The 12,588-nt window shown below is 39.2% G+C and overlaps 1 protein-coding gene across 19 annotated transcripts in view; it reads left to right on the top strand.

Annotated features, from left to right (window-relative positions):
* The window catches only part of Znf438 (zinc finger protein 438), a 183,531-nt gene extending 172,325 nt beyond the window's left edge, over positions 1-11,206 (top strand). For all 19 annotated transcript variants that reach the window (XM_046448337.2, XM_046448336.2, XM_058580569.1 and 16 more), the window contains 2 exons: positions 7,090-8,917; positions 10,254-11,206. In XM_046448337.2, the coding sequence (XP_046304293.1) occupies positions 7,090-8,917; positions 10,254-10,872 (2,447 nt within the window). In that variant the 3' untranslated portion in view covers positions 10,873-11,206. The remainder of the gene's footprint in view (positions 1-7,089; positions 8,918-10,253) is intronic.
* The last annotated feature ends 1,382 nt before the right edge of the window (positions 11,207-12,588 follow it).

Genomic DNA, 12,588 nt, shown 5'->3' with positions numbered 1-12,588 from the left:
GAGATAATGATGACTTCAGGCCTTCGTGCTGGAGATGCAAGGACTAGAAATTATATTTGGCATCTTGAGTACTTTGAAACAAAAGCACACTTGTTCCTATTGCCAGCACATTTTACTGTGCACACTCCACAGTCAACACTCAGTAAATTCTTACTGACTCTGCCTATTGCTGCAGATCCTGGACAGCACTAGAAGATTGGGTAGGCAATGGCTAAATGTGTTTATAGTTTTTTGACAAAATTAAATTGAGCTCCCTTGTGTTATAAGACATTATTTTTATCCCAAACTTCTCCAGGATTTTACCACACTTATTTTAACCAGAGACCATCTTGGGAAACAGTTTAAACCCCAACTGGAATTTATTATTTGAATTCCAAGTGGGAGGGAAAACAGGGATGCCAACAAATAAAATTGTAAATAGGGTTTTTAGTTTAATAAAATTAAAACCTAAACAGCACCTAAAAATGTTGGCTCCTTAGCGGTTGATTTGGCAGCACTTTCGTTCTGAGCCTGGATCCAGGGGGCCTGTTTCAAGAACGGGGACACTCCCCTGCTTGTTCCATCCTAACATGCTTAGCAGTAGGCCCATGGGCCCCAACAGATGGAATAATGGAACTCTGCCCAAACCCAGAGATGAGCGGGAACAACTTTGTTTAGAAGCAACAAAGCAGCCTCAGTTCTGCCAGTGGAAATCAGGAAGTGAGTTGTTTGTAGCTATCTAGAGAATTGCCCCATGCACTTGTCTCTTAATTATGCCAGCTGCGTTTGGAAAGAGTATGATAAAGCTGAGTTAGACACTGGCACCTAGTGCTACTGAGCTCTCATTCTTCCTCCTGCTGCCTCTAACATGCAAACAATATCCATCAGATCCAATCCTCTGGTGATGGAGGAGGTGGAGAACACACTTTGCACATTCTCCAAACAAATGTCTGGTAGTCTTTCTGCATTCGTTAGAATCCTATGGACAGTATGTGGCAAATGTGACTCTAAAAATTGGCTTGTACTTTCAGATGACTTAATTTTCCATTAATTTTCTCTTTCAAGTGGGCTTTCCAGAAGTATCAATTTAATGGTAATAGGAATTTTTGAATAAAGCCAGTTCTATTTCAAATGTTTTTTTTCTCCTTAAAATTCAGAAATGGTTTTATATTTTGGAATTAATTAGGATTACTTTGTATTTAATTTTCCCCCTCTGAGGAAAGAATGAAGGAAAGTCACTGCTTCAAATTAGAATGGGACAGATAGGGTTCTGTGGACCTTACTTGTTTCTTAACTTCCTCAAGCTTCATTTTTCATAATATTTTAAAAGAGGGAACAATAGTACTTTCTTGTGGAATCTGGGTGAGAGTTCAATTAAAAGACCTAGCCTAGGTTCTAGACCATAATAAGAACTCGGCATCTCCCAGTTCCCTTTTACTCCACAGTTAGATCAATTTCTCCCCAACTGTAAATGTCACTTTTCAAAATAGTTACTTTAATATGCTTAACATATTAAAAATAGCCCACATTTAAAATCCTAATATTAAGTATTCTCATTGAATAATTGTACAAAATTAATTTTACTAAGTTAGCCTTTTATGTTTTCAGTTAATAAAAGCCCATGTTTAATACCTGAGAGTCCTGTGAGTCTCTTTAACTCTGTTATGGGTAATTTTGTAGGATTTTCAGAAATTATGAATGTCAGTGGAAATTTCTACTGCTCATTATTTAGTACAGAATTGTCTAAGATCTGTAATTTAGTAGGTGCAGGTGAGGGTTTTTAGATCACACCATCTGTGAAAGGCCTTGTAAATGTATGGTGGAAAAAAACCACTGTTGTAGCTACATTGCCAAGAAAGACTTCCTACAATCGTACTTTCTTAAAATATTTTAGAGTTTTAAAACTTAATGGCATTTTCATCTTCTCTAAGGACTCCTATTGTTCAAACTACTTAAAAAAAAAAAACTGAAGTCAATCTAGCATAACTGACCTTTATTGCAAATTGCCTTCTTTCATCCTAAAGAAGAAATTGTTTGGAGGAGCAATTCTCAGGACTCCACTTGTCCTTGGGAGGTAATGAGCTCTCATACTCCTCAATGCTTAACCTCAGGAGGTAGTATGTGCTGCCTGTCAGATTACTAGATTACTTCCCTGGCCATTAGCAGTTCTTGTCATTAAGTAGTCAAGGAAAATAAAAGACATGAATCATTCCCGTGTGCATATCTAGATATAGTCATTTAGGCATAGACACACACTCATCATGAATATCCCAAAAGATAGTGCTTTTAGAAACTACTTCAAATAAGTAAACTTTCATTTTCCTTTCATTAATTCAACAAATATTTATGAGCATCTCCTGCGTGCAGGCAGTGGGTGTTAAGTGAAAATAAATGCCTGTCCTAGTTCAAACATCCGCCCCGTTACCCCACCCCACAAAGTCCGCCACTAATTCTAGTCTCTTCTGTTTCCTTTCTGAACTGTTCTTACATATACCGGAATATGTTTATGTGTGTATCTCCCAGCTTTTTAATCTAGACAATAGAATATGATGAATTTCACATCTTGGAGAGTATTCCACATCAATCTAATTCATTCTTTTTTTACTGCTGCAAAGTGTTACATCATATAGTTGTATGATTATTTTATTAGCACTCTGTTGATGGACATGTAAGTAATTCCTGGGGCTTGGGGTATTTTTTATACATTTTTTGTGGTTTTTCCTCTTTCATTATTGGAGTCCTCAGCCAGAAGTCTGACTCAGTAGGTGCCAACAAACCAGGTTCAACTACACAGCAAAGGCAGCCTAGGTCCCTGTTACACTTCTGCCTTGCGTTTCTTCTAATGCACCAGTTTCATTCCCTTTCCCTAATGATTCTGGGAAATGGGACTTCTGGGAGACCCTCATCTTTTTTGTGTACTTCCTGATAGATCCAGGCAGGCAAAAGTAAGTAAAATTTACCCTATACAGCTTTATCTTCACAGTCTTCACAGCTTGTGATTAGCTTGTGATGACTGAAAATGATCCGGCTGACAAGCTTTTATACCCCAGCCTCCATGCCTTTAAATCTAGGGCGCTTAGGAACCAACTCACTTGGCAGGTGCTAGACCTGTCATCCAGGCTCTGTCAGTTCAGGCTGCCCACACTTCTCACACTGATCTGCATTCTCCCTTGCTGGAGCCGACCTAGTTACCCTCAGGAGTGTCCACAGACAGCCACCATAATGTGGAGACCTTTGAATATCTGACGTAGCACATTAACTTTAAATATGTCATAATCAGCTCATTCCATTTTGGTATGGCTTTATAAAGTATATCCAGTTTCATTTCTGAAACCCTTAACTCTTGGAAGGTTGCTTTCTTTTACTTGGTTATTTAAAAAAATAGGAAGTTCCTTCCCAACTGAATAAGCCTTTAGAGATCTTGACACTGGTTGACACTGGTTGTTGCTTCAGCTGCATCTTCTGTTCTGTGTCACTTCTGCTCTTCTTCACGTTGCATGACCATGCTCTGCCTTTGAGGTTCAGCTTTTCCATGTTCCTCTCTCCACTCTAATCTCCTACTCCTCTCTCGGTGTATGTCTGTTTTCTTAGAGCAATTTCTTCTTCAGAGACCACTTGTTACTGTGACCACATCAGTTTACACACCAATAGCATAATTTACTGTTCTCTTTTATTATTTCCTCTGATAGTCAACTGGCCTTACCATCTCCTTTGTTATAAAGAATTTGATCATTATACTGAATCATTTCCTTATTCTGGCAGTTAATGGAGTTAAATTGGAAAAAAAGAAGAAGAAGAAGAAGTTCCAGAGATATATCCTCTCTTTCATTTGTTAAAAAATTATGAAATGTTAAAAGTTATTTTTAAATTGTTTCCTTCTTTTTCCATTTTAAAAGAAAATTGATTGGGCATAATCTATCAATTCTTGATTTTTCTCTTTGGTCACTTTATCATCACTTAACAAATTCAACAAACATTTATTAATTTCTACCACTTGCTGGAACACTGTACCAGGTCCTTGAAGACACAGGCAAACCCCCTGCCCTCAAGGAATTCATTTATTGAGGAAAGGCAGACATATGCTTAGTACAATAGATAGAACAAGTGTTCTAGAGAAAATTAAAGCCAGAAAAGGGAATGGGTTGTTGCATTGGTCTGTTTTTTATTACTATAATGAAATACTTGAGGAAGGCTACTTATGAAGAAAAGGAGCTCCAAATTTGGAGGTTAGAAGTCCAAGCAGCACAGGGTAGATGAGGTCAGGTTCTGGCTTTTGTTAACATCCCTCTCATAAGAACTAACCAGATTCTCAGGAGAATGTCCTTAGTCCCTTCAGAGGGCATGACCTTCCCACCCTGACCCAAAGACCTCCCCCTAAGCCCCACCTCTTAAAAGTTCCACAGCCTTCCAATATAGCATCCTGGGAACCAAAGCTTCCAACACATCCACCCTGAGAAACAAACTACATCTTAACTGTGGCAGAAATTCAGAATGGTAACACAGTATTAAATAAAGCGATCAGAGAAGAGCTCACAGGGAAGAAGTCATTTGAGCAAAACCTTGAAGGAGATGATGCAGCAGGTACTAGGGATTTAATGTTCTGGGCAGTGGGAACTTCAAGTGCAAAGCACTGAGGAGGTGCCTGTCTAGCACATTTAAGGAACAGCAAAGAGGCCATGATGGCTGGAGGCAAGCAAGTAAAGGAAATGGCAGAGACACCCCTGAGACCCAAATAGCCTGAGGCTTTTAAGGCCATTGCAAGGACTTTGGCTTTCACTCTGAGATGAAGAGCCATTGGACAGTCATCTGTGAGCAGCAAGTGAGGTGTTATGTCTTTTGCTATGATGTATTATTGTCATGTTTTGAGAGGATTTGACTGAATAAAAACAAAACAGCCTTTATTCTAGCTCTTCTTGCTGTAAATATTTTCTGCTTAATCATTTAGGAGTAGGAATCGACATAAAAGACCCAATGTATTCTCTTCTGTACTTTTCCTACCCCAGATTTGTTATATAGATGCAAAGACCATTATTAATTGTTAATATAATTATTTAATAAGTCTTATCTCAGTTTACCAAAAGCTATCAATAATTGTAGGCTTTCTGCAAATTCTGTGCCTCCTGTTTTAATATATTTATTTACAACTACAGTACTTTTCTGAAAAAGATGAGAAGATGAGGCTTAAAATGAAAATAGAATTTTAAAATTAAAATTATGAATAAGGAAGGAAATATAGTGATGCACAGAGGTGGGTGTTATGAAATGATTGGCTAATCAGTTTGTCATGAACCTCATGGTGACAAAACTAAGAAAGAAAACAATGGACAAATGATTATCCTTGCCCGACTTTTCCAGACCACAGCACAAGTCCTTTTACTTCTTACTCTAATGTGCAATGTTTCATAGCATCCTTTTCCTTTTTCACCACTGATTGCTTTCTAATAAGTTGGCCACTCTGCTTCCCAGCTGATTCTTACTACGCTACTTATTTATTTGAATCATGTCAGTTTTATTAAAACACTCAACTTCCTGATTGAATCAATAGTACACTAACTAGGTATTCAAAGTGAGGTTGATTTTTCAATTTTTAATTCTGTTTCATGAGATAGTCAGCTACCTACCTATGTTCATATCCCTGGCATCCTAGAAGCAAATTGTTCTTTGATCCTTTATGCACAATTTCAAAATCTAAAAAGCTTTGAAAACAGAAAAAATTATCAAAAAATTGATAAAAACTCATTCATAGGCAAAAACCTGAACTGAAATAAGACAATTTAAAGATCTTCATGTGTCTCACTTATGGATACTCACATATTTTGCTATGAGAAGTGGCAATAAGTTTACTTATGGGCACCTCTGAATGTTATGTAACATTTTATATATGCTTCTTATTACTTTTCTAAAATTTGAAAGTGTAAATTGCAAAACACATGTGGCCCTGTGAGTTTCAAAAGGGTTTTTAGACTTGCAATGACCAGTTCCTAGACTAGCGTAGGTGCCTAGTAAATGTGAGTTGAAGTGAAGTTTGATTAATATGAAATACTGAGAAACTAGAAACTTTTCCACAGCCAGCCTTGTGACCTTGCAGCCTCAGGGAATAAAATAGATGATTCAGTTCTTAGAAGCAGGGCCTTTTAATTGTTCTCCTAAGGTTGTAGAAATTGGTCTTTGGTCAGGCTAATAAATCGAGGGAGAACGAAATGTTATTCTATCAGTTAAAATTGTTCCTATTAGTATCCTAGAAGGTGCTTTTTGGGTGATTCATGTGTTGTTTTTTTTTTTATTTCATCTCTGTGTCCTTACTTATCACTTTGTATCTTATTGTTTTTGTTCAACATTTTTTAAAGGTGTCACATCAGCTTTTTTAATACTGGTGATTTAATTGCAAAAGCGCACATAAACAGTTTGAAAGGTGTGAGAAGAAATTCACAAGTCACATGGGAGACAACAACAAAGCTAGCATTCAGTCTGGAATTCATCCACAGTGCAAAACAAATTACACTGCCAGTGGGTCAAATGGTGTATCCTGAAATTGAATGAAAAATGAGTGTGATATAAGAAACATTTATTTCATACCACAGAGACAGTGGGTAAATCAAGATTTAGGCTTTACCCTCATAAAGCATAAGGATAATAGGGAAAGCAGGGCATGTATATAAAGTAAATAAAATATACAACAGACTATACCAGAGGAAACTTTGTAGCTCAGGATATCAGGAAAAGAGGTGGGGTTGCCCTGGCTTGTGAAGATGAGTCAGAATTGGGCAAATGGAGAGGATAGACTTTCAGAATTAGAAGGAGGAGGACAGCATCCCACCTCTCTAGAAGCTCTATATTTAGCAGTAGAGACACACATAAACACAGAAATCATTATGGGAAACAGTCTGTATTATAGTAGGGGCTATGGAATCATAGAAGAGAATAATAATCCTTGGTGAAGCTGGCCAGGAGTTCACCTTCAAGTTGGGTCTTGAAGGGCCTGGGCATTTGCTCAGAAGGGTAAGAGGTACATCAAGGAATCTGTTCCAAGTAGAATAAGATGATTATATGAACTCTCAATAACAGGCCAGTTACACTACAATAACTTTTCATGTTGTATTATGATTTCAGGCGAATCAAACAACCCTTCTGGAACAATACAGAGTGGGAAAAGTTTGCAGAATAAGAGTCAGTTTAGGACCATTGCACCAAAAATTGTGCCCAAAGTCCTAACATCCAGAGTGCTGCCATGTCATTCACCATCACTCTCCGATCAGGGGAATCTGGGGCCCGCCATCAAGCCATTGGGAATGCCTGCCCAGAACTATGCTCTGATGCAGGTTGCTGGCCAGGAGGGAACATTTTCTCTTGTTGCTTTGCCACATGTTGCCTCACCTCAGCCAGTTCAGAAACCTAGAATGCCTGAAAATCTTAAACTGCCTATTCCCCGATATCAACCCCCAAGAAGTAACAAAGGATCAAGAAAGAAACCCATCCTGAGCCCTCCCGAGAGTGGCTGTAGCAAATCTCCTGCCCAAACCCAGATGTGTCCTCAGATGTCTCCTCCTGCACCTGCCCAGCCTGAATTTCCACATAAACCCAGTCCATGTAAGCAGCTTCCATCACTAGACAAAGCCCCAGCCAGCATCAACACAGCTATACTGACAAGTGGCAGTGGCCATGGAGACTCGAGATCTCCAGTGATCAACAACCATGGAGATGTGACCCCTCCTGCCACCCCTGTATTCTCTACACCAGGGGAGCTCTCAGCCAAGCAGAGCTTCCCAAAGATTTCAGAGAGAGTAAACTTTACAAGCAAGAAAATACCCAGTAAACCTTCTCCTATTGCCGGTGAAAAACTGAAAGAACAAGTTGATCATGCAAAAGCCATAACCAATTTATCACCAGCCATTTTGGGCAGTACAGTTCAATTGATCTCTTCAGTCCCCAGGGGAAAGCTGCCAATCTTACCCTACTCTAGAAAGAAAACAGAAGAGGTTTACAAAATTGAATCTGATGCCAATACTGCAGATTTCTCTTTACCTGGGCATGGGTCAGACTGTGATAAGAGATTCTCCACCACTGAAGGCTTTAATGCAGCCACCAAAATGGTCAGTAAGATGCCTGTTCCACAAGTGTCAAAGCAGAGTCTTTGTGAAAGTGCCTTTTGTCCAGTTACCAAACTAGATCTCAACCACAAAACAAAATTGAATGGTGGGGCAGCAAAGAGAAGAGGAAGAAAACGAAAGATACCAGATGAAATTTTGACATTTCAAGGAAAAAGGAGGAAATGCATTCTTAATAAATGTAGAGATAGTAAAGAAAGGGCAAAAACTGATCCCCAAGAATCCAGAGACCAAAAACCTGGGGTCCTGAAAAAATACCGTAATATTATGCCTAAACCTGTAATTGTTGTGTCTGCTTTGGCTCCCCTAGCTTCTCCTGCAGCTGTGCTACCATCCCAAACACCCAGCAGCCTGGGACAGGACACTTTGTTAAATAATTCTAAATATCTCAGCTGTAAGCAGAATGATAACCCCTCCTCCAAGCCCAGCTCTGTGTTCAGAAATGGATTCTCTGGCATTAAGAAGCCTTGGCACAGATGTCACGTTTGTAACCACCACTTTCAGTTCAAACAGCACCTTCGAGACCACATGAATACACACACCAACAAACGGCCGTACAGTTGTCGGATTTGTCGAAAGGCCTATGTACGTTCCGGCAGCCTAAGCACACACATGAGACTTCATCACAGTGAAAACCGTCTGAAGAAACTGGTGTGTTGTGAGTTTTGTGCAAAAGTGTTTGGTCACATCCGAGTCTATTTTGGCCATCTGAAAGAAGTGCATAGGGTCGTGATCAGCACTGAGCCCTCCCCCAGTGAACCACAGCCAGGGGCCATGCCTAAGAACAGGGACAGAGATGCTAGTATGCAAGCGATGGAGGGACCCCTGGAGAGGTGAGTGCCAATGGAGTGGAAGTCTGGAATAAAAGCCTGTTTTGATTTGGGGAAGAGGGGAAGATTTCATATTCAAAAAAGGCTTTATAAAAACATCTCTCAGGTGAAGATTTCATAAGGTAGTGTTCCCCCTGGTTCTGTAAAGAATAATCTCATTTGTCTTTGGTGTCTGGTCAGTCATAATTTTTAATTACTCTAACCTGTGTATGCCAAGGCAGAAATGCTAGTTTGAGATGTGCTCAGGACAATTGAGCTTCAGAAAGTTATTCTTGCATCTAAAAATGAAATAGTAAATTATCATATATAGTTCCTGATAGTCTTTACAAATAATTTTCCTCAAATTTATGTGCATAGGATTTCTATCTAAACAGCAGCATCTGCCCATAACACAGGGTGACTCTTGATGGGGTCTCCAGGGGTCTGCTGCATCAGCCACACCCTAAGGTACCCAGACCTAACATGCCCCATTTTTCCCATCAGGCCAGGTTAATCTGCCATTCCTTTTTTCAAGCACTGCTTCCTCACATTATCAATAAATAAGCTATGTAGTTTGGAAGCCTGGCAGGCAGACCTTAGAGCAGTAATTAACCAGGGAAATGCCCTCAGTGTGGGCTGTGTGTATCCTCTTTCCACCAAGGTGACAAGGAGTTTCACTAGAATTAATTCTTTGCTAAGAAAGCATCATGAAAACTTTTTCCAGCCCTTTCAATTCTCTGCCTCTTGTTTTTCATTGTTCCATTTGCTCAACATATTTTCTATTCAATTTTGGCTTGCTCTGTCATACTCGATAAATAAGGGGTGCCTATCCTGCTACCTCCTTGCCTTTGTATAGTTTCTCTTCTGCTCTCATGCTTTTCACTAGTGTACAAAGAAACCAACCTTCTTGTTTTCCTGTTGTCAGATTTTGATGTTTGAGTAAAATGTCCAAACTGCCTTTTGTGCTCAAGGGCAACAGTGAGTGCTGGGGGACAGTCATCTTCAGTTGCAGCTAGTAACCCTGCAGCATCTGACGTGATACTCCCTGATTCTTCCGTGTTGAGTACCCCTGTTCCTGTGGGAAGCAAAGAAGAGGTGGCTTGCCCAAGAGAAGCAGAAAGGCACAGACACTTCGTAAATGAACCCAGGTGTCCTGAGAAACGTGTGACAGTTAGCTTTCACTGTGCCCTCTGCTAGAGTCCTTCCCAGGCTCTGGCTTTCTAGGTTCTTTATGTTTACCCCGTTCTTTGTACTTCTCACTGTAGGTGTGTTTTAGATCTCTAAGGGCTTAGAACTGAAAGGAAAAATTCCAATTGTGTTTTTCCATGAAATCTTATATAGACTTTTTCCCCCGTTTCAGGGAAAACAAGTCAAGCTTGGAAGAAGACTTCCTTCTAAACCAGGCAGATGAAGTCAAATTACAAATCAAATGTGGCCGTTGTCAGATCACTGCTCAGTCTTTTGCTGAAATAAAGTTCCATCTGCTTTATGTTCATGGAGAGGAAATTCAGGGCAGGCTGCAAGAGGGAATCTTACCAGGCACCAAAGGAGCTCAGGAGGCTCTGGTTAAACATGCTGCTCCTGACTGGAAACAGCATCCTGAGAGAAGAAGGCAGGTGAAGGCTTGTTCCTCTGAGGAGGAATTCCATGCATTTCCTAAATTGAAAAGGCCACTCTATCTTCACCACCAAAATGGTGTGGAAATACTCATGGAAAATGAAGGAGGTCAACCAGGAGCAAATGAGCCAAGGGAACAACAACCTCAGGTCCCTGAGTGTCCCAGCCCCCACACCATTCTCCTCTGGTCCCATTCAGGCTTTAACTGCCTCCTTTGTGCCCAGACACTGGGAAGGAAGGAGGAGCTCTTCCTGCACTGGGAACACAGGCATAACTGTGAGGACCCTTCCAAACTTTGGGCTATTTTAAGTACTTTCTCAAACCAGGGAGTGATTGAACTTTCCAGTAAAACTGGAAAATGAAACCCTGAGGCAAACTGGGGTTAAAGAGAGTTTTGCTAGCACCTTTCTATCAAATCTTTGTGTTTTATGGTGGTACTTAATTTTATGAATCAAACAAATTAGAATCAACATTAATGAACAAAAATAATTTTTGTACATAGTTTTATTTTCTTATGAAATAAAATATATGCCCTCGATGCATATTTTTCTAACCGTATGCAGTCTGATTTTAAAATTCTATGTACTGGCTTTATTTTATCTTAGACTTTATTAAAAGATCAAAATTTGGAGATTGAAATGTAGAGGCTTATAGGTTGTTCTTCAAATAATTTTCAGTAAAAATGTGTGCATGTGAGTGTGTGTGTGTGTTTGTCCTTTTTTTCAGATTATTTTCTCCTTTCATAGACCAACAATGTGAAGAATTTACATGTTGCAATTCTATTTCAATTCAAACCTTGGTATCAAATTAGATGGTAAATGTTGATATTTATTAAATTCCCTGGTATATTTGAATATGCTGCCAAGCAGTCTTTTCATAGGTTGTCTTCTACCATAATTTGAAGTATATGTTTTTAAGACTTAGTTTTTTGTGTGATTTTACTATTTTCTTAAATGCATATTGTCTTGAAGATAACTTGGCAAGTCTCACAGCTATTAATGTTCCATATCAAAATAATAAAGAATTTTTAGCATTTCAGCTAATAAAGAAATCCGCTTTCTTGGTAAAAAGTTGTTTTCAAATAGTCTTTGGGGCCAGGAAATTTACAACATGGAAAGTGAACTAGATGGTTCAGTCCAGATGTATAGGTGTCTCAACTGCTCTCTCTCTCTCACTCCCAGGTAACTTCAGAGGGTTGTCGCTAGCTGATCAATTTTAGATACAACTGTGCCTTTCAAGCCCGGAGTCTCTTTGAAAGTCAAGAGTAAATGATTGCCTCTTTAATTCCTGGGAAATTACCTTGAATCAGAAAAGTTGCCATTTGAAGTTCTGGCCATCCTAGTTGCAAAATCATTTTCTGAAACAGGAGAGTAAGAGCATTCATCCCACTAGAATTGCCGGTTTTGCATGAAAGTACTGTGCCAGCCCTGTTTCCTGAAGGTTGGCCCAGGCATGGTCATAACATTTTTCTGTGATACAGGAAGTTACCCAACAGAGGAAGCACTAAATCCTGATAAGCTAGTGGGTCTTAAGTCATCTTTTTAAATGTCTAATTCTAAAAGAAAGTGGTCATAAGTTAGCAAATAGTTTTGTAAATTTAAGAAAGAGTGTTAAGTTTGGAATTCTCTGAAGGATTTTGCCATGGTTTATTGATTGATCAGATTCTACCCATTTTCAAAGAGATAATATCAGACCTCCACTATTTTATAGATTTAGAATAATGAATAATAATGAGTTAATATTAATGAGTTAATAATAATGAAGTAGCTGTACCACTCAATACAGTTGCCAGTTTGTTTCATGTAAGATTGAAGACATTACAAAATGAGATCTACCCAAGAATATTACTTGAACCTAAATTCAAACTATGACATAATTTGCAGACTGCTCAGTCCTAAGATACTAAGTAGCATTTCAGAAATACCAGTTGGTCAAAGGCAGAGTAGTGAGTATGGATATGTATGGAGGCCAAGGTTGCATCACCCAGCCAGTAATGGGACGTCTAATGTCCCCTTGGTCATGGAGACACCTACCTATGGCCTGCATTTAACCACATATTCCCAGAACAAGAGTGTAGA

The sequence above is a fragment of the Marmota monax genome, unplaced genomic scaffold (genome assembly GCF_021218885.2).
Source record: "Marmota monax isolate L192 unplaced genomic scaffold, Marmota_monax_Labrador192_F-V1.1 WCK01_AAM20220418_F8-fsc00066, whole genome shotgun sequence".
Taxonomy (NCBI): Eukaryota; Metazoa; Chordata; class Mammalia; order Rodentia; family Sciuridae; genus Marmota; species Marmota monax.
Note: the sequence above shows the minus strand (reverse complement) of the source record. Positions and strands in the feature narration are given on the sequence as shown.